This window comes from Stegodyphus dumicola, chromosome 9 (genome assembly GCF_044657685.1).
Source record: "Stegodyphus dumicola isolate Sdum_Otavi_A_Nest chromosome 9, ASM4465768v1".
Taxonomy (NCBI): domain Eukaryota; kingdom Metazoa; phylum Arthropoda; class Arachnida; order Araneae; family Eresidae; genus Stegodyphus; species Stegodyphus dumicola.
In genome coordinates, this window is record NC_140776.1 from 171,894,240 (window position 1) to 171,917,216 (window position 22,977).

General features: G+C 35.6%; 1 protein-coding gene across 1 annotated transcript in view; it reads left to right on the forward strand.

Moving 5' to 3' along the window:
* The first annotated feature begins 865 nt into the window (after positions 1–865).
* Positions 866–22,977, forward strand: part of LOC146995555 (very long chain fatty acid elongase 7-like) — a 46,148-nt gene continuing 24,036 nt past the window's right edge. The window contains exons 1-4 of the mRNA XM_085823140.1: positions 866–1,205; positions 5,733–5,858; positions 10,466–10,656; positions 20,033–20,113. Of these exons, the coding sequence (XP_085679266.1) occupies positions 866–1,205; positions 5,733–5,858; positions 10,466–10,656; positions 20,033–20,113 (738 nt within the window). The remainder of the gene's footprint in view (positions 1,206–5,732; positions 5,859–10,465; positions 10,657–20,032; positions 20,114–22,977) is intronic.

Genomic DNA, 22,977 nt, shown 5'->3' on the forward strand with positions numbered 1-22,977 from the left:
GATTGCTTGATAACCTGAAAGCTGTGTCGCTGATCGTGTCAGCGTGTTTATAGTAGTTCGACGACTGTAAACGAGATATTGGAGTTGTCCTGATTAATACCGGCCAATAAAGTGTGTTTCGATACTTCAAGTGTCGTCGTTATTCACTCTAAATCCACACGAACTCTGTACGAACGTGAAGGAAGAAAATAACGTAACAACTGGTGTCAGAAAAGAAAAATGTAACAATTGGTGTCAAAAGTGGGATTTGTGAGTGAATGCCAGTGACCCGCCTGCAGAGGATAGCCATGGCGGAGGAAACGAAGGCTTTGATGGACTTCTTTGCCGAGATCAAAGCGGGACAAAGAGATGAAAGCCGAACTGAAACAGTTAAAAGCCGGGTATGCTGAGATAAAATCTGGATATAAAGAGATGACAGCTGAGATAAAAGCCTCACTGAAAGAGTTGAAAGCGGGACTGGAAGGTTAGAAAGCCCTGCGAAAAGAAATAAATGTCGGCCAGGAAAAGCTGCGAGAGCAACTCCATGAGGTGAAAGTGGAGCTTACAGAAGAAACTGGAGCCATAAAAGACGATGTGGAAATGAGAGAAGAGGCATCTGAAGAATCAAGGGATGAAGAAATGAAGGAAGTAGCTAATAAACTGCCTGAGAAAGATCAAGAAATGATGGATGAAACATCTAACGGGATTAAAGGTAAACAACGAAAACATGAAGAAATTAAAGACGGGAAAGAAGCTCTTGATTCACAAGTGCCTGAAGTGGAAGAAAATGAAAATACTCGTCGTTAAGCTCGTCAAAACTGATAGTGAAGTTACGAAGTCGCAAGCAGTAAGTGTTTAATCATCTGAAAGTGCGTGTGATGCAGAGATGGGAGATGATGAAGTGCAGCTTAAGCAGTGCGCTCCAGTATTGCAAGAAAATTCACTCACTTCACAAACTGGGTGCGTGCCTCATAGTGTAGGTTGTGCAGATAAGGACTTGATTCTAAACCTGGATACTTCTGCTTCTAAAGGATCGCATTCTATTCGCGACCCTGGTGCAAACATCGGAACTGGCTTTCAGGAAGAAGAGATAAATAAGCATGCACCATCTGCTAAAAATACCGAGGTGAACTGTATCCATGCTGTGAATGAACTACAGAGTGATGAACGAACTGTTTTAGATCTTCCTGCAGAGGAAAAGTCTGAAAGAACTGAATCTTCAGACTGTGATATGCAAAACAGAAATGCAACTGAGAACTGCAGTGGAAAAGTATTTGACCCAGGTATAAATTAATGAAAAGAGTGAGACTGAAATTCATTCAGAACTTTAATTTGTATAATTTAAAATTGTTATGTGTTTAATTTGTATATATAACTTGTACATAGTGTAAATATTTTTTTCTTTAGTTATGTTATCTGTATGTTTTAAAGCGATTTGATTGTATCGAATTTTGGCTTCTGGTTGTACTGCAAACAGTGTCCCGTGCTGGAGACATTTTTTCCCCATACAGTGTTGCCATTGCTTGCTTCGGAATCTTTGAGTTTGTTATTATAAAATTCGTTAACGTTTTACAAAATATTGTTACGAATTGTACAGGCCGCGGTGAGATAGCTTTCCAGCAAAGCTGGTTTATGGTTACCATAAAATAAAAAAGGAAAGCAGGGTTGCCACATTTGTCGAAAAATCGCCCATTTGGCGACAAAATTAGCGATATATCATGGACAGTTGGAGAACCTTCTGGAACGAATTCTTACCGTTTTAACCCAGAATGTTCTCGAACACAAGCCGAAAGCTATATAAACCCTGCTAGCCCGCAGTCAGTTAGTGTGTGCCTCGTCTAGCGAGCTGATAGTCATTGAGCGCGTGTCTCGAAGTCTAGCGCCGAGTTGGTCGTCGAGTGCATCGAAGAGTCTCTGAGTGTATCGCATTTAGTGCATCGTTGAGAGAGTGTGTTGAGCTCTGGGATCGACTGAACCGAAGAGTCGGGAGCTGAGCTCTGTGTGTCGTCGAGTGCATCGCGAGTAGTAGCATGGAGAGTCTCGAGATTACGTGGAGTTTCGAGAACGACCAAGCAGAGTCGGCACCTGGACTCTGGTGCTTTGCAGTGAAGCTGTCTCCACCGTGATAGCTTGAAACCTGAAAGCTGTGTTGCTGATCGTGTCAGCGTGTTTATAACAGTTCTACGACTGCAAACGAGATTTTGGAGTTGTCCTGATTAATACCGACCAATAAAGTGTGTTTCGATACTTCATCAAGTGTCGTCGTTATTCACTCCAAATCCACACGAACCCGTACGAACGTAAAGGAAGAAAATAACATAACAACTGGTGTCAGAAAAGAAAAACGTAAAAATATTTTTTTGTCAGTTATAGTTGATGTTTTCGTTAATTTGGATCTCAATTATTCAGTTTTTTGCATAAATTTTCACAAAAATAATGAACTTTTTTCCGTTTTACAGTGATTACATTTAAGTATGAGTGTGATCGAATAAAAATTCTCATCAACTCAGATATATAACAAACATTTTGAAAAAAGACCTTCAAACGAAGTTGGTTACCTTAACCAAATTACATTTTTCTTCTGTATTTTATTGTACTATGGCATATACTGGAATTAGGTTCCCGATCACTAGGGTGCTTTTGGAAAAATGCTATAGAGTTTTGTAGGGATTTCTTTATTTTACTAATAGTTATTTTATTTTCGAAGAAGCCTTTCCTGTACATTCTAAATTTCCACCTGCGTTTCCCTGCCAAAATGGATTTTAAGGATTACGATTTATCCAAATAAACGTCTATTTTGGCTGAAGTCTGGGTCACTTCAGTTGGAGAGCGTGTTCAGCCTTTTCGCCACGTTGTTGCTGCTATTCTAAGCTTATTGTTATACGGCCGTACTGTTACGCGCCTACTAGTATACTCCGGCGATCTTAAATAGGGGTCAACTCTGTTAGTTGATTCAGCGCAGCTTCGGTTGGTTACTTTTATTTAATTTTAAATTACTTTAATATTTCCTATTTTGAGTTAAACCCCAAATAGAGGTTTATTGTAAGCTCCAGCAGGTACGATCTGTACATTTATTTTGAGTTGAATGAAGGGTAATTTAAACCGTAAGTACGGGGGTGGATAAAATACCATAAATGCACGGGTTGGTTCTGCGAGACCCATTATACTTTGCATCAGATATATCGTATCTGCATTATATTTAAATTAAAACAACTTTATCTTTTTTAGTCAAACATATTTAAGACACTAAAATCCTAAAATAGATCAACAAAGTAAATATTTAGATTTTTGTGTACTTTTTTCACAACAAAAGTATATTTTTAGACATTGTAGTGAACTTTAACGCAAAACAAAATAGTTAATATAAAGTAAGCATTTGATAAAGATATTTTCTATTGCTGATAAAAAGCTGAATCAAAACGATGATTCGTATTTCATTTTTACATTTATTACAAAAAAAAAGAAAAAAAAAAATGCAGCATGCTCTAAACAAAGATACGTTTTGCACTCAGATCGGCCCCGTTTTCCCGTCTCATTTCGATGTTCCAACTCTGCAACCTTTCTTGACAATTTTTGTGCAGCATATGAATGTTCTTTGGAATGCTTTTTGACACTGCTCTTTCTTTTATATTGTCTTCTGTCAAATCGAACATGAGGTTTTTATAAACGGTCTTCTGTTTTTGGCTTCAGCATTATCAGGCGCATTTGATTTCAAAATTAAGTATGAATTATATGCAGTTAAATTTTATAGGACATAAAATATGACCATTATTCAACGATTATTTTAATTACCCGATTTCAAGTTTCGTGTTTCGAGCAACACTGTAAAATGGCACTCTCTCATCGACACAGGCAACTCCACTTTCTGTTTCATTACAAAAAGGTAGGATTTTAAGTTTCTTTTTGTAAATAACATTGTAAATAACCATGCGTGATATACCACTTTGAACTATGTCAAGAGGATGACATGTTACCATATGGATCCGGATATTGAAGAACAGGCTGGGTGACAACATCTTTTGTCAAAGGATCTCTTTTGTTCGTTAATGTTGTAATTTAGTAATGCTACGAGTAATATGGTACAACTAAAACAAAATCTATATTAAAATAAAGATGTAACGTTCCAGATCGGTGTCGGGAATTTTATTGCATTTTATCGAAAATTCAAATCGCTCAGAATGCTTTACAACAAACTGCTCTATGTAACGTGCATCGAACACGCATAGCTTTTGTTTAATTTGTGACATGTTAATATTATAAGGCTACTGGAAATAAGAACTGCGTTTTAAGTCTCTTTACCATGTTCAGAAATACGTATAGAGTACCATAAGCCATTGTGAAGCTATTGGCTAAGATCTGGACTTAGACAATCTCAGCCAAGCGGGTATATAATCACCCTTCACAGGACTACAACCTCCGTTTAGTCGGAGCATGGTTAAAGCTTGGCATGGACCATTAAAACCATTAACATTAACACCAAGTCGGGCTACATTACCTGGCAGCTCTTTGAGCGCCTTAACATGTTTATACAGCCTCCCTCAGACGACTGTGCCGGCGAGGCGCCAACCCACCGAACAGCCCGCAGGGACTTCTCACGTTCTTCGCCATAATCCATCACACTGAGGGCTGCGCGGGGAGCCGCCCCCCGGCACAACGCTTAATATCTACATGAGAGCGCCCCCACAGCGAAGGCAACGGATACGACAGCACCAGCACGGTCTCTGCCAAGCCTGTGCCTACCATAGGATGGACTTGTGGTTCTAGTCCTGTGAAGTCTGATTATATACCCAACAAATCGAAGCTGACAGGACACAAGTCCAGTCAGTGGTCTGGGAGAACCCCGGGTCTTCTCCCATAAATGGCCGTGCTCTGCTCCTTGGCTGTGAGGACGTTACATGGTAAGATATCGTAGGTTGTCCTTGGGGGTTGGCTCCCTTGGTCAGCTCTGGGGGACGGACGATATCGAACTGTGTTTTATGCTTTCGTGACGGATTCACTGCCGTCCATCATTGACTTGTGACTTTTACCCAGACTTAGTGAAACAAGATTGTCCCCCTGGGTTGACCGATGTGGTTATGCCTCCCTCGAAGACCTGTAAGGGTTGCGGCGTAAATAAATGTGGGAAGGCAACCTTGTATTAAACAGGTCTAGGTGTTCTTCATTCTCGTGAACCGTGGTTACATTAAGTTACTTGAAGATGGAAAAGCAACGAGGGCTACTAGCTTAAAAGAAAGGAAGTTTTCGTGAGGATAACTGGCTTTTATTCACGTTGAAAACCCCGAACATTACCTATGCAGACAGCCATTGGGATCAAACTCAAAGTAGATTGAACTACCAGAATTCATTGGTCTTAACTACTCAGCCACTGTTCACAACTCGAACATTTAGTTCGAATAGTAATCAGGAGAAAAATATGGATAAATGAAGCAGTGTTTAATAGTGAATATTTCAATGATTATTTGAATTACTTGATTCATCTAGAATCAGAAATTGGGGCAAATGTATGTACTACATTTTATGTGAAGTTATCAACATAGAAGCAATCTATGTAGCTAAAGTAGGCTGCTAATTCTATTAAACTTGCAACTGGCTCTTTTTTAAAATTTGATATTTCATTTATTCATTATCTTTTACTTCTGGCTAATGTACTGTGCATTCATGGAAGACATGATAAGGAATTTAAAATGTAAACTATGATAAGAAAAACAAAAGAACCGTTACAAATTTGGTATGATTTATTATTATTATTTCAGACCGTATTATACGCTTGAATTCAGAAAAGACTTTTCTACTTTCAGATATGAATGTTCAACTCGAGAAAGTCATTTTTAAAGACAGAGGGATTTTCAATGAAATCGATGAATATTTAAACAGAGGAGGTAAGGCAGTTGTTAATCATCAGTAATTTAAAGTAATATAAATTTAGTTAATAAAACATTTTTTTCTCTGAAAATAGGTATATAGTCGAACGAGCTTATAACAATACCTGGCAGCAAACCGAAATTTTCAGATGTTAAGCTCATTTACTGTTTACGTAAAATTTTTCGGTTACAGCCGAAAACATCGCGGCAAAAACATCGCAGACGAAAACGTCGCGGAGAAAACAACGCAAGACGAAAACGTCGTGCTACTAAACATCGTGGGAGAAAACATCGCAAAGAGAAAACATCGCAGTTCTAAAACATCGCGGTACAAAATATCGTCGTCGAAAATAAAGCGGTTCAAAAACTTCGCAGTTTAAAAACATCGTCGTCGAAAATATCGCGGTAAAAAATAAAGTATCTACAAATCATCGCATGACGATAACATCGCACACATGCTTTTTTCAGCTTTAATAACTATAAATGGATATTCCCGTAATGATTTGTGAGCGCAAGATGGAAAGAAGGATAATTTTTACTTTCATATTTTTTGTTAATCAATAAATTTTTGCTGAGAAAACAAAAAGGAAACTTAAGCATAGAAAATTAATGCAACTTATAGCACTTAATAAAATTTTAAACCGACATAGTTAACTAACAAAGGCCCATTTTTTATAAAGTTTTTACTGGTAGTTTTCATGAAAGGTATAATCTGTAAGTTGCATTTAATTTTCTATGCTTAAGTTTCCTTCTTACGTTTCCAGCAAAACATTTATTAGTTAATAAAAAATTGTGAAAGTAAAAATTATCCTTCTTTACATCTTGCGCTCACAAATTATTATGAGAATATCCATTTACAATTATTAAAACCTGAAAAAAGCATGTCTGCGATGTTATCGTCATGCGATGATTTATAGATACTTTATTTTTTACCACGATATTTTCGACGACGATGTTTTTAAACTGCGAAGTTTTTGAACCGCTTTATTTTCGACGACGATATTTTGTACCGCGATGTTTTAGAACTGCGATGTTTTCTCCCACGATGTTTTGTAGCACGACGTTTTCGCCTTGCGTTGTTTTCTCCGCGACGTTTTCGTCCGCGATGTTTTTGCCGCGATGTTATCGGCGGACACCAAATTTTCCGCTGAAGTTGCTGAATTTTATATATTCATTTCATTAAAAGGAAAAATCAGCACATTTCTGAAATCTGTCTTAACGGAAAAATTTAAAAATCTGTTAGAGAAATACAAAAAGATTTGATACTTATGTATTAACGCAACCACCTTAGCAGAAGTCGCCAAATTTAGATAATGGGCTAAACTCTGGCAATTATGCGAATAACCATACTGCCGGGCCATTCTCATAACAACCCTTCAGTCAAACAACGTTCCTAATTTCGTTGTATTCGAAATTACAGCCTGTTGTTTTAAACAAATCATCATATATTTGCCTTTAAACTGAGTATTAAAATTTGAGCTTGAGGAATTTGCGAACAATGGAAACAAACTGCAGTAAAATTCCTGCAAGAATACAGAATTTTGCTGAAACTTTCCTAAAGGGAACAACGAAGAAATTATTTCCTAAATATCCGCTGCTGTCGAGAATAGCGCACGAAGTGGAGTCTCTGGAATTATCTGTTCTTTAAGCGAAAACAGATCGCTGTGTATTTCGGAATTAGACAGATTTCAAAAATGTTATAGTATGATTTGAAGAAAAATGGAAGTTTCTTATTTTTGACGTATCAAGCAATTCTTATTTAATAATTCAAATTTGTATTTTAATTTGCCAAAGTATGCTTGGTTTCATATGTTGATAATCTTTGCCGACTTAACGATAAATATTGATAGTTTGGGAATCTTTCTAAAAAATCGCGCGAAAACCAGCAACTTGCACCGATAGTTAACTTTTATGACTTTTTCTTTTTCTCATTTACTAAATGCTTAAAATTCTCTTTCGAAGACAAAACTTCTGTCCAGTGAGCAAATATTATTCCCAAAATGTCTAAAAAAGATAATTTATTTGTAATTCAAGTGAGGTAAAATATTGCTCTAACAGTCATTTAAAAGTTGGAAACTTAATCAACAAATAGGCTGAAATTTTAGGCATTCAGTTTATAGAATAGTCTAGCAATATTGTCAATCATCGATGGATATTTCTAGATTGCGTATTTTCTCAAATGCGAATTTTAACATTCCTTCAAGTCAATTCGTCTTTTAGACCAGTTTCCTAGTTTTGATTCAGTATCAAATGAACGCTGATTTCAGGAGACCTATTACAAGCAACTACAAAATCTTCCTAATGATATACAAGTAGACAAAGAAGTCTACTATGCACATGAACAAAAAGAGGGTACTATTCTATATCTTCATTTTTTTTTTTAATGGCCAGATTGACGAAATTTAATTTACGTAAGCATGATTCGAAAGCTCAACTTAGGATCTATATCAGATATACATACAGCATTGTTCTGACATACTTATTTTGACACAAAATCGGACTTTTTCTAAAATGACATACCGATTTTTCACACATTTCTTTTTTACGACTCAAATGCCTTAATATTAAATTTTATAAAATTTAATGAGAAACTTACGAAGAATTTGTATCTTTGCCTTGGCACATTTGTTTTCAGTTTGCGCCAAGAATAATTCACTTGGCGAAATTCTTTATTTATGGCAACCTGTTTCCCTCTCCTTTTCATTATGCACGAGCGAGAAAAATGGTGTACTGTTCATGCTTTTAAATGGTTTTAACAAAGTGTGTAAACCATATTTTGCGTTATTATCGCTTGTAACAAATATGCCAAATTTCAAAACGCGCTAGTATATAAATTCATTTATACCTTGAGAAAGTTTGAATAAAAAATTCTAATTTTTACAGGTATGCCTAAAAATGCATCTACTTTAAGATGATGGCAAAAACGTACAACTTATAATTCCAAAATAGTTTCTAAAAAATCATAAAAATTACTAAAAACAGAAATTTAAAAAATAAATCATAAAAAATGTGCGAATGCTATTTGGATTGAGCCTAAACTTTTAAATGTGAAAGAAAGAATTAAGAAAGGTAAGCATAAAAAAAAAAAAAAAAAAAAAAAAAAAAAAAGATAAATATATACCGAATTCAATTTAACACTGAGGAAATAAAATTTTGAGCCCAAATGTTTTAAAAAACTATCCGGGCCGATTTTTACGAAATTTAACACTTTGGCATAATTTGAGGCTTAAGATCAAAATATAGAAAAAAAATCGATATGTCATTTCAGAAAATGTCTTATTTGGTGTGAAAATACCTGTTTTTGAACAAAATGATATAAATATAATATATATCGAGCTCTCGAGGCATGCAAAACACTAAGTTGAATTTTGTCAATTCGCTCAGTAGAATTGGAGATATAGAACTGTCCTTTTCATTGTGCAGAGAATACTTTTGGAATTAACCTTACAAACTTAAAAATCTAACACAATATCATCCTATTACAGTAGGCTGAAACTGAGCTGAACATTGAAAGTTCTATCCGGGGTTCGAATTCCGACGAATGGGGTGGCTGTAAGGCTGTTTTCGTGGTTTCCTCGTATATAAGGTGGATACAGACCTCGTTCTCATAAAATGACCTTAATGTGAGCTCCCTTTCCGTGAAGTGCCTATTAGAAGAGCACATAATAAATAAATGAATACTGTTAGAGTAAATACCGCTTCTAATAATTCTTCTATTTTTTTCGTATTTTAATTACAGAAAACTTTTTTATTCCCTGCAGAATAAAAATGTAAGCTAATCTTTAGAATATGGTAACAGGTAGTTTGGCGACATTTTGGTAAGGCGATAAAGGTTACTAGCTAAGACTTAGCAATAATCTGAGAAGTACACAGTTCGAATCACAGATTATTTTGTCTCAGAGAAATGAGAGATCATGAGACATGTCATGTGACATTTTCCGGAAAATTCCGATCGTGATTTTAGCTAATAAGCACTTAAAAATAATTTCGCTGCTAAAGTGCAGAATCGCCCACTTATTTGTTTGGCGCTTTTTACAAGAGTAAGAAGAATTGGATTTTGTCAATTTTCTTTGACTTTTTAAGGGAAAATAGATCGATGTGTACGTAAATAAAGTCAAGAGTGTGCGCAATATCATTTTTGTGCAATTCTGGGATTTTTTTAAAGTGAAAATAGATCGACATGTGGCGAGCAGTTTGCGATTCTGCACTTTCTCTCAATTTCGCACCTAATCTTCGTCATTAAGCATTTTTGTTCCATGAAATTTCTAATATAAGCGTAATTCGGCTAGCAGATTGTTGGAAAAAATGTTGAGTAAAAAAAAAAAAAAAAAAAAACATGCCTTTACTTCGTGAAAACAAAATGGCGTCCAAAACAAAACTAGCGGGTTGCTGTAGCAGGGTTGGTCGCCAAATTTTCGCAAAACCGCCAAGTTACCATAATGTAAAGATTCACCAAAATGTATTGTTAATTAAAAAAAAAAGGATGTTTAGCAAGGAATTAAGTAAATGAAAGAAGCATCACTGAAAAACACTGCTCTTCGGTATTTTGCGTGATATGTTTCTAATAGGTATTAAACTCCTTTTTCATCATTACAATAATATGTTTTATTCCTTCCAAATTCTAGATCCCATTATTCGAGAATGGTTCCTGGTAAAGAGCAAATTCTGGCCTGCTTTTATCTGCCTGATGTACTTGGTTGTTGTCAAAATAATTGGCCCAGCATTCATGAGGGACAGAAAACCTTTCGATCTTAGGAAGACAATGATTGTATACAACTTGCTGTTGGTCATTACTTATGCTACCGCTGTATATGTTGTAAGTATATCAATTCAGAATATTCTTCCTTTGAAATATGAATGTATAAATCGTAATACTATATTTACTCACGCAATTCCCTCCTTTTTGTCTTTAATTTTACTGCACGAAAATTGAGAGAGGAAGATTATGTGGTGTTATATCACTTCAGAAAGAAGAGTTTGTAAATGATTTGTTCATTTAGAAGGAAGATTCACTCCCGTAAAATGTAAAGATGCACTTAACTCCATTTATTAACACTTATAGAAGATTTAATCTCCAGGGTTATTTTATTTATAATCTATGTCTTTTTTTCTTCGTGGGAGGGGAAACTGAATAAATTTCGCTAGGATTATAAAAATTCAAAATATGATCTAGAAATAAAGTGAAAAATATTTTCTGAGGAATTCCAGGCACTGGCATTAGAAATTTTACGTTCTTAACCGAGAAAGTAAACTAAAATTTAAGAAACTAAACTGAAATTTTCTAAACCAATGTTTTAAATCTGCAAAAAGAGGAAGAAATGCGTGAGTAAATACGATATTTTGGCCTAATCGTTAATTAATTTCTTAGTTAACGATTCTTCGGTAATCTACACAAAATAACAATAGTGTAATCACCTTGGCGCCTATGGAGAGTTTTTACTGATGAAAAAGTAAAAGCACTTATAAGGTGAGAGCTGGCTATTTTCGTGTCATTTTCAAAAACATCTGATGTGGAAACTACGACTTCCATGTACGGTCTGTTAAATTATACACATTTTTTGCTGCACTTCATTTAAAATTATTTCTCCGAAATTCTCTAGAGATATATTTCTCATCCAATTAATTCACTTCTCATTTCGCAGCAAAGTAAAATTATATAAAATCTCAAAATAGCTTCACTGAAAATTTTAAAATACAAAAAAACTAAAACAGCAGATACAATTAAAAACAGTTAAAAAAATTCAGAATTAAAATTAAAGTTTCTACACAAAAACCTGCACTTTGGCCAATGACCAGGAAAAGCGAATTTTTGGTACACAAAACCCAAAGTTAATGTTTGATCTCACTGGGCAAAAAGGCTCTGAAGTTGTTGCGCCAACTGACTTAATTCACTGTTCTAATAAGTTTCAAATGTAAACAAATGATAGCATCAGTGTGCCTAGCGCCACTTTTAAATTGTTGATAATTCTAACAATTTGCTTGCAGATTAACTAAAGGTATGAAAACTTTAACCGGAACATAACAACAACATATCAAACAGAAAAACCATCTTGGGATAGTACACTGAAAGAAGAATGTTTATGTAGTGTCCATATCAGATTTTTTAATTAGATTAAAATCATTATTTGCGCATTGGCATTTGAAGACATGATGACGAAATAGAATTCTTAGAACCAAATACCAATTTTTAACTTCTGGAGCAAGCTGGTTTCATACAGACCGGAAGGTTAATATATACTACATTAACCGGAAGGTTAATATATGTTTGTCTGGTTTCATACAGACATATTAACCGGAACGATTTAGTCGAATTTAGTGACGTAATATTGTGCCTAATTCTTCTTTGAAGTAAAATATCTTTATAATTTATTACTTCTACAAATATCGCTTGCAAGAGTAAAATTCGCTGAGAGCGAATTCACAATAATATATATAAATCCTTACATCACTCGTTATTATAAACGCTTATTTCTCATTATTCCCACGTGCTTCACATAAAGCGCTTGCGAATAATGAAGCGTATTTTCATAATGTTCATTTAATTTTGAAAACTTCGAAAGAGAAAGAACTTCTGCAGAACTTATCAAATATCACTACTTCAGGCTTTTTTTTTAAATTTAGCTTATTAAACTATCAGGTATTGAAGCGTGCTTTCAATTGGTAATTCAAAATTTGTTTCATTAATTGAAACTTGTTACCAATTAAATGATTGTACCCTTCAGTTTATAAAATATACGTTTTAGAGACATTAGGTATTTTTTTGGAAGCAGGCAAGATGAAAAATGAGCAATCACCTTCGCCGGGAATCGAACCGCAGACCTCTGGATACCGGCCCAGCCTGCAGAACCACTACACCACGAAGGCACGCTAGGAAGGCGGGAGAAATACCTTATAAGGCTATAAACTAAATTGTTACATACATATTTCCTTTGAATATGAAAATAGAGAGAATGAATTAGAGAGACCTAAGTGGTCAAGAATTTTGCGCATTGAGCTGCAAAACTTTTTAATTTTATAATTAAGAGGAAGTTTAAAAGCTAATGCTAAAAAATACATTTGACACTATAGTTCCTTAGCAAAAATGTAAAATCATGTAACAACTAGAAACAATATTAAAGTAGTATAAGCTATCTCGTATAAACTAAATGTAAAAATTACAAATCGAGATAACTTCAAAATCAAAAAATGTGAGAAAAAATGAAGAAATTTTAACGCAAGAACTCTTGTAAAATTAAATACATTTCATATACTCGGTAAATATGTACAAAAAATTGTAATAAATGGTAAATAGCTCAACTCGAGGTTTGAGTCGGATTTATCAAGGGAAAAGCAGCTCAAAGCTCAAACCAAGTTAATACCTATAGCGCGTTTCGTCAAACGATAATAATTGAGACTATAAACGTAATTTCACTAATAGAATAATTCAACTTAATAATCTAAAAACGTTTAGTAAGTCTCAATTATATCGCTTCTTTTACCGACGCGCTGTAAATTGAAAATGTAAATGTAAAACTTACAATAAAACAAGAAAGTCTAAACCTCGAATTGAAGTATTGCAAATTTTTGTACATATTTACTGTGTATATGAAATGAATTTAAGTTTTACAAGAGTTCTTTCTAAAATTATTTGTGCGTTATAATTTCTTAATTTTTTCTCACCCTTTTTGATTTTGAAGTCATTTCGATTTGTAATTTTTACATTTAGTTTTTACGAGATAGCTTACACTACTTTAATATTGTTTCTAGTTGTTACATAATTTTACATTTTTGCTATAGAACTATAATGTCAGATGCATTTTTTTAGCATTAACTTTTAAACTTTCCTCTGAATATGATGTTCGAGAATATTATTATACAAAATAGAAGAAAACATTTCATTAATCATACCTCCTCATCTAGTCGGGCTTTTACAATTCTTCTGATAGTTACAATATCATTTGATTATGAAGTATTTGATCACTTTCTATGCGGCGATATGAACTAACTTTAAATAATAAAAGCATATTCATTAAATAAAATTTTAAAAGATCAACAGTTTAAACCAACTCCAATTACCATTAAATCTGAAATATTATTCATTTCTGGATAACAAATGCATTGAAGAATAATAAAGTTTTGGTTACATCTTTTAAGGAAATTTTGTATTTATTAAGTTTCCAATTACAATGTTATTTCTTAGCAAACGATTCTTCTCTCATTTAATAATACACTGGTGTGCAAAAATTAAGGACGAGACGGTTTTTTCAATATAACTTTGTACAAAAGCTTTCCAAATCAACACATTCAATACCGTAAAATCCCCAATACGTAAGGACATGAGTAATGTAAGCAACACTTACTAAAAGAGAAATCAGAGGGATAAAAAGAAGCTTTATTGAAAAATAGCATGGAGCGCAATGCGACTGAAGGCCGAAACATCCCTGTGATGGGTGTCCAGCAAGAAACATCCGGTCTTTAATAGGGGATATGATCTCCCCTGACTGCTAGACAGGTTTCACATCGTCTGCCCATGCTGAGAATGAGGGTGTCAATGAGTTGTTGAGGCATTGCTGCCCATTCGTCTTGCAGCGCCAATCGAAGCTCCGGAATCGTTACTGGTGGTAAGGTACGAGCTGCCAAGCGTCTGCCTAGAAAATCCCATACATACTCGATGGGATTGAGATCCCGAGATCGTGCCGGCCAATCCATACGTTCAATATCCTCACTCTTTAAGAGCTGTTCGGCAGCTACTGTGCGATAACATGGTGCATTGTCGTCCATGAAAAGGAACTGCGGACTCATAGCACCTCTAAAAAGACGCACATATGGAAGAAGAATCTCGTTACGATAACGGCTCCCGTTGACTGAACCTGCGTCGAAGATGTGAAGGTCTGTACGACTACCAAGCATGATGCCTCCCCAAACGAGAACACCGCCACCTCCATACCTGTCCCTTTCAATGATGTTCGAGGGATGATTGCGGCTTCCCCGCTCTCTCCAGATGAGTATGCGATGAGAATCGCTACTCAGACTGAATCTGCTCTCATCTGTCAAGAGTACTCGTCTCCATCGTCTCTCCGATTCCGGTGTTCCCGGCACCACAGAGAACGCCTTCTCCGATGGGCAGGCGTTAGAGGTACACACCGTACAGTCTTCTAGCCACGGTAAAACGCGATATCGGTTGTCCAGTCGCCTGTGTCGTGTGTCTAGCGATTTCTCTCGCTGTCTGCCGCCTGTTTCTTCTGGCCTGTAAGGCAATATACGGGTCATCTGCGGGTGTGTTTCCTCGTGGACGACCACTACTAAACCCCCGGATAGCTGTTCCTGTAGTTTGAAATTGTCTCCAAAGTCGTGAAACGATGCTGTGAGCAATTCCGAACTCTGCTGCCACACTTGTCACACTGCGGCCTTCCTCCAACTTCCCAATGATTCGACCTCGGGTAAAAGCATCCAGATGTCGTCTAACAGATTGATTATTCGCCATTTCTCGCTGAGGCAGCAACTCGGTGTGATTTTAACTGCTATACGGCGTGCAATCTCTTTGCCAGAAATACTGATCTTACACCGACAACATGCTTTATACTACTCAGACACTCTCCCATTACGTCTACCAGCATATCTGCGCATGTGCTACCGTACATCACCTTACTTAATCTCCTGATTGGTCTTTCTGTCCGCTCTGCCTCTTCGTTCAGCTGATATGCTAATTTTTCGACTTCGTCCTTAATTTTTGCATACCAGTGTATATTTGGAATACCATTAAATTCTTTTAAAAGTTTTCATCGAGAAGATGCAAATTTATTTTTAAAATCTGGGTAAAATTGTATATTATATCTGTCTATTGAATAATTTATTTTACCTTTTTGCTAGAAATGCTCCTAGGTAATTTCGTATAAAATTATTGTCGTTCTAAAGCGTAAAATACTGCAGTGGAGTTTTTAAAAGTCAGTTTGCTAATCTTGTTAATATTTCTGTTTGTAAAAATCAAGTGTTTTTGCTTTTCGTATAAAATGTAGCAAATACCACCCGAACACATTGACTGTCTACCAGACGACCTTGCCACTCACACGCGGTCGCACATGCGCAAAGAGCTTTGACACCATCAAAATTTCCGATTTTCTCCAAATCATCAAAATTGTTTTTGAAGTGTTACTATGCGTATATCCTTTGTTCAATTTTTCATTTATTATTATTTTTTTTTTCTGTTTGCTAACGTGCTCTTTCGTCTGTCTAATGATGAATTTAGAGTGATGGTGTTATTTCTAGCTTCGAAGATATAAGTACTCGCTCACACCTCAAATAGCGTTTAATTTTTGCTTTCCCAACAGACCATTATGGAGGAACATAATCTTGCGTGAAAAACAAACGTGAATCCCCGGAAATAGCTTTTATGCACAAATCATTCATTTTTTTTTCCCCTCGGGCAACAGTTTTATACCTTTCCAGTGATGCTGGTGATATATATGCCCGCATAAGTTTAGGTAATGCCCTTACCAAATATCACAAGTCTGAAATTAATTGTGATTATTCAAACTAAAACTGATGACTTAATGCTTCATTTCAGCTAAAGGTTGGGAATAAGAGAGAAGTAACAGGAAGTGATGTTACATTCGGAATGTGTGTCATAAAATCCAAACACTGAAATACTGACCTTGTGTCAGGGTTCGAAATAATGTTACTTTTCGTAACTAGTTAGCATTAGCAATCGTGATAAATTAGCATGCTGCCTGTTGGTAGTGAGGACTCAAGCGCAGTGCATTTCATTCAAGATTTTACGGTGTAATATCATTTAGAAAAATTTCAAATAAAATCTGGTCGCAAGTGCTCTTTAAAAATAAAAGAAAAACAATGTAATATGTTATGACAGAAATAATTCTATATTGAAGGATATAAATTAACTTTATTTATGTATTTATTACTTTTTTAAGTTTCTTAATTCCTATATGAGGTTCTCTACGTAAGTGCCCATTAAAATCATCGCAAACGGAGTCATTACATAGAAAATGTGCACGGGAGAATGCCTGCTGTAAAATACCGTTCGAGAAAGGAAAAGTAAAGGCACAATTTTTGAGATTTTAAACAATCATGCTTAAAGTTTTCTTTTCTTTTTTTTTTTTTTTTTTTTTTTAAATAAGCATACAAATTCTTTCAGTTACCTTCCTTCTGAGAGATTCTATTGAGATATTTGTAATCGCATTTTTACTGGTTATAAGGAAGTATAGCTTTCTGTCACGTCCGATAATTAGCTTTCAGCCAGGTCCGAGTTATTCTGAAACTTAAATCTCATTCTGTATGTTGCTTTTGATTGGTTATTTATTGTGTCTTGTTTATGATTTGTTAAACCCTGATCTGTTATAAAGTTATATATATATGACCTCTGTAACCGCTTATCTCTGCTTTGTATCTGCTTGTATTACTCTGCTTGTACTTATCGTTGCTTGTGTTTCTTTGCATGTAACACTGCGTGTATCTCTGCGTATCTCAATAATAAATATTTGCTTTGCGAACCACGGCATTTTCTATGTTTAACAGATTCAAACTATCAAATTATGCTGCCAAGCTGTAACGTTCTACTAGGTAAGCATAACTTAACGATTTTTTAATTTTCAGTTCATTTTCCTAACACTGTATTAAAAGAGTGAAACGAACAAGTGATTCAGCATAAAATCAAGAACAAAAATATGAAACCTTGTCTGCTAGGTTCTATTAAATTCTTCGAAGCAGAAGTCATGAAAAATATATAAAGGTCATCTCTAGATTTCGAATTCCAGACTTTCAGACTGGTAGCCGGATGTGCTTCCAGTTATACCAGAAGGCACGTATTTAGAAAGAGAAAAGCGCTTTCCGTTCTCCCCCACTTAAAGGGTGACATCAAGACGTGGACGGTTTCGCCTGGTGTTAATGAATTATCGCCCAACTTCCGATTTGGGCTCTGCTTTCCAATTACACCCCGAAAGCACACGGAAAGGAGGCAGAAAATACTTTAGATTCTCGCCCACTTAAAGAGCGAGAAGGGGAATCAATTGCCAATTCTGATAGTGACCGACTATATACCACCACATCTTTAATTCGCCCGCGAACATGCAGATCATCAGAGTTATTTCGGAACATAAGCGTGAAAAAGGAGCGATTCCCTGGCAAGGATTCGAGTTCCGCACCTCCCGATTCCTGCCTGGACGTGCCTTTAATTACACCGCGAAAACACGCCGTAAGGAATCAATCAGGATTTTATCTCCACTCTGTTACTTGAAGCAGCTGCGGATAACTCAAGGCTCTCTCTCCTTGTTAGGAGAGGTCAGGTTTGAAATGATTGGTCACTCTGGTTTGTAGTGAGATTAATTCACGCCCCGCACTTGGCTTTTCTCAATTCCTTATTAGGCGGCAAGAGAAATAGTGGTTAAGCTTAACAACATGGTGTGGGCTTATAGATAAAGAACTGAAAAGACGAGAGTCTTTCAACAAAATCTCTCAAATGGACACCAAATCATCCAGAAGACCGGAAGTTCCCGCTCCTTATTAGGCGGAAGGATTCTGATCTGGGATATCTCTCGGTATTTCGATTTGAAATGGCCCTTCGGCTGAAGTTCTGAAGAGAGGGCCTGACGATTAAGTCTCTCATGAGCTTCTTCTTATCATATCTCGATCTACCTCTGAGTGGGAGATTTGTAGGATTTGCCATATCCAGTAAATCACTTTATTGCAGGACCACAAGTAGCTGATCAGTACTTTTATTAGAAATATAAAATATAGAAAAATTAAGCATTTACATTTGTGAACAAACATCCCATTTGGAGGGTATTTACAAATTATTGTAGATCCTTAAATAGTAATTATATATGTGTTAATAATTCCTTTAATTAGTAATTTTATGTGTCTCAATGATGGGATTGGTAAGTCTACACGACTTTTCATAAGCTTCAGCATTCTGTGAAGATATAGATGGCTAGAAGTGGAAGTGACGGGTCCCGTGGAAGAACTTTTCTCTGTGTGGCTAGGTGCAGGTGGTTACAGGATAATTTTTACTAGAATATATTTTATAGAAGGATAATTTTTACTTTCATATTTTTTATTAATCAATAAATTTTTGCTGAGAAAATAAGGAAACTTAAGCATAGAAAATTAATGCAACTTATAGCACTTAATAGAATTTAAAACCGACATAGTTAACTAACAAAGGCCATTAATAAATAATTTTTTATAAAGTTTTTACTGGTAACTTTTCATGAAAAGTATAATCTACAAGTTGCATTTAATTTTCTATGCTTAAGTTTCCTTCTTACTTTTTCAGCAAAAATTTATTAGTTAATAAAAAAGTATGAAAGTAAAAATTATCCTTCTTTACATCTTGCGCTCACAAATCATTATGGGAATATCCACTTACAGTTATTAAAACCTGAAAAAAGTATGTGTGCGATGTTATCGTCATGCGATGGTTTGTAGATACTTTATTTTTTACCACGATATTTTCGACGACGATATTTTGTACCGCGATGTTTTAGAACTGCGATGTTGTCTCTTTGCGATGTTTTCACCCACGACGTTTTGTAGCACGACGTTTTCGCCTTGCGTTGTTTTCTCCGCGACGTTTTCGTCCGCGATGTTTTTGCCGCGATGTTATCGGCGGACACCGGTGCAGGTATGACTGTAAGATAGTGGCAAGCTGTTATTAACTTTCCTCTTGCTCCGAAGACAAACCTAAGATTTCTTTTGTGTGTAGTAGCTTGGAATCTTCCCGTGACTTGTCAGTATCTCGTTTAATGTGTAATCCGCTCTAAGACGCACTGAGGAAATCATGAGATAGGAGATGTATGCTGATCTCCTTGATGTTTCCTCATCCCAGCCTTCTCGCTAGATCTTTAATACCGCCTGTAGGACCCTTGATTTAATACCGCTTCTCTGGAAAGGGAAACTTTTAACTCAGCACTCTGGAGTCTTTGGAGCGTGCCAAGATTATACGCGTATATGTTGGATGCAGTAAGGAAGAAGAAAATACCTAACAACCTATTATACAATCATATGTAAGATAATTAGTTATTATTAATGTAAAATTAATATCTGGGAATTGCAACTGAAACTGCAAAAGGGAAATTTGTGCACTTTTAAATGCATTTGGTAAATATGCGTCAGAATAATTTCTAAAATAGTTGCAAATATTGCCCATTCTGAATCATTTTTAGCTTTCTTTCAATAACTGTGATTTATTTTTGTTTCAGTTCGTCACTAATATGTTCAGAATCGATCCCATATTATTCTGCAAAAATTCCAAGGTCAACCCAAATGATTCTACATACACGGTAAGAATTTTCAGTTTATTCATCTATATTATTGTCCCTCTCAGTATTCCAGTTAGTCTATGTTTAGTTAGAAAAAAATTAGCCTAAGAACGTAATAGGCTTTAGTATGAATTCTGATTCTCCTTGGAGCTACTCCAAATTGAAAGGTATATAGTGAATATTCGACATTTTGTAGTGCAAAAACAGTAAATATCCTCTGGCCAAGTATAGTATTAATTAACTCTTTGCGGCACAGTGTGTCCGGTCTGAACACACCTAAAAATTTCCTTTTGTACGCACAGAAAAATTGAATGAAAAAGGATTTATAGGTTACTCTGAACCTTCTTTATTTATAGTAGATGGCAGCTCAACACAAACCAGTCCATATATTTTAGCCATGTTTAGCTTTTTAAGACCCTCATTTTTCAAAGAAATCTTCCAGATTTTTTTTAGGGTATAAAAGGAATTGTTTGAAAAAAATTCCTATGTTATTTTTTGGCTCTATGCTAATATCCTTATTCTATATTAGTTTTAAATTTTTACCTTAAAATGTTGCCTAATATCAAACGGCGAACCCTAGGTGTGTCCAGACCGGGCTCACCGATCATCTAGAACAACTGAGAGTCTGTATTCTTTGTTTCTCCGCATCTCATTGGTCAGTTCATTGACAACAATGCTCGTTTCAGCACTCTTTTCGAAGCTCTATTTAATCAGTGTGCCACTTTGGGCACACTGATTAAATAGAGCTTCGAAAAGCTGAAAAAGCTACTGATGAAGTTTCCCAAGTATCTGCTGCTTTAGTGAAAATCAAAATATCTTTCGCAGCAACTTGTTCATCAACTGCCTTTCTATCATCGGAACCATCAAGAAATTTATCGGCCATTTCATGAATATATCTTGAGATATAGTGGCTGAAAACGCTACACAAACCCCAGGTCGTAATGCAGGGTTGAAATGAACTTCTTACTTCCAGCCGATGTGGGACTTGGATAAATTCAGTCCCGTAATTTCGGAAATTTGTTAACAGGAAGAACGCTCTATCGCATTATACACGAGGCGTGACAGTCCTACCGGGCCAACATGCCCATAGCTTCAGCAGGACAAAGTCCCGTCTCTTCTTAGGAAACCTCTTTTTATATCTCACTGTGTGCTTACTTGCGCTGAACATCAGAATGGGGGAAGATTCCTTCACTCGTACATAACAAAAGTGTCCACCTACTGACCCTGACAAAAAGATTTCTTTGATCGCTTTGTCCATTGGAGTGACCTTCGAGGCTGCAACCGGAATAATTAACAAGGGCACCTCATTGCACTTCATTAACCCTTTGCGGACGGCACAGTGTGTGCGGACTGGACACACCTAAATATTTCCTTCTGTACGCACAGAAAAATTAAATGAAAAAGGATTTATAGGTTACTCTGAATCTTCTTTATTTATGGCAGATGTCAGCTCAACACAAACCAGTCCATATATTTTAGCCATGTTTAGTTTTTTAAGACCCTCATTTTTCAAAGAAATATTAATTTTTTTAGGATATAAAAGGAATTGTTTGAAAAGAAATTCCTATGTTATTTTTTTTGGCTATATGCTAATCTCCTTATTCTATATTAGTTTTAAATTTTTACCTTGAAATCTTGCCTAATATCAAACGGCGAACCCTAGGTGTGCCCAGACCGGGCTCACCGATCATCTAGGACAACTGAGAGTCTGTATTCTTTGTTTCTCCGCATCTCATCGGTCAGCTCATTGGCAACAATGCTCGTTTCAGCACTCTTTTCGAAGCTCTAGTCAATCAGTGTACCACTTTGGGCATTCCCGCAGAATTAAAACGATAAGTTCACAAAATTTTACTTGTGTACTCCTCTAGGTCTAATTAGACTGCCTACCCCTTTTTTTTTATCAAAACTCCGACTTTAAAAGGTAGCGTGGCGGAAAGGGTTAACAGTGTAATACAAAGTACACATCAGTAAACATACATTATAGTCAACTTTGCCGCTCTTGTCACACAATTGCATAGTAATCGGGGGAAAATTTCAAATAAAGTTCTGCTTAGTACTAAACTATTAACTTTTTTTTTTACGGCGGGCACTAACTATTTTTAGACTTTCGTTATTACAGAAGCCGAAAGTGTTAGTCATTTTATTATGGAGGCACTGAATAGTTACCTCCTATAAAGGTTATCCATCTATAGTTACCTTCTATAAAGAGACAGACAATTTACATCAATGGCTTTCTCCCGGATTCGAACTCGAGCCCTAGGCTCCGTTAACCACTATACTGTCTGGACGGTTAGTGCTAGTTTATAGAAGGAGTTCATTTGTAACTTAGATCTAGATATACTAATTAATATATGTACGTTTTAATCAGAATTTAAATATGAAAAATTACAGTTAGCACTAAGTGCTAATTATTTACAAGAAACTAGCAGCTACTTCTTAATTATAAATTGCCAGTTCTTAACCAACGCTGTGTGACGAAGTCGTACGTAAAATTGAGGCAGTCAAAAGTACCTCTGATTCAGAAACGTAATACTACTTCTGTATGCTTTGAGTACATAAAAGTACACACGTTAAGCTTTAATATCGGGTTGGCAAGAAAATATTTCGATTTTTTAGTGTGAAATAAAACAAATTTTTTCCTGTACTAAGAATCAAATTGTAGAATACAATCAAAACAATTATGAGAAGTTTTAGCGAAGATTTTCTTTCAATCAGTCTTCAGTAAAAATTACAGTTTTAATATTTTTGGGTAAAAAATTTAAAGTTTGTTGCAGCTTTAAATCTGTAAATCGCTTGATATAGTTAAAAATTATCTTCATGTGTTTGGTAAATGTTTTAAGAGTCTTCCTTATTTGAGTAAACTTAGATGCTTTAAATTTCTAATT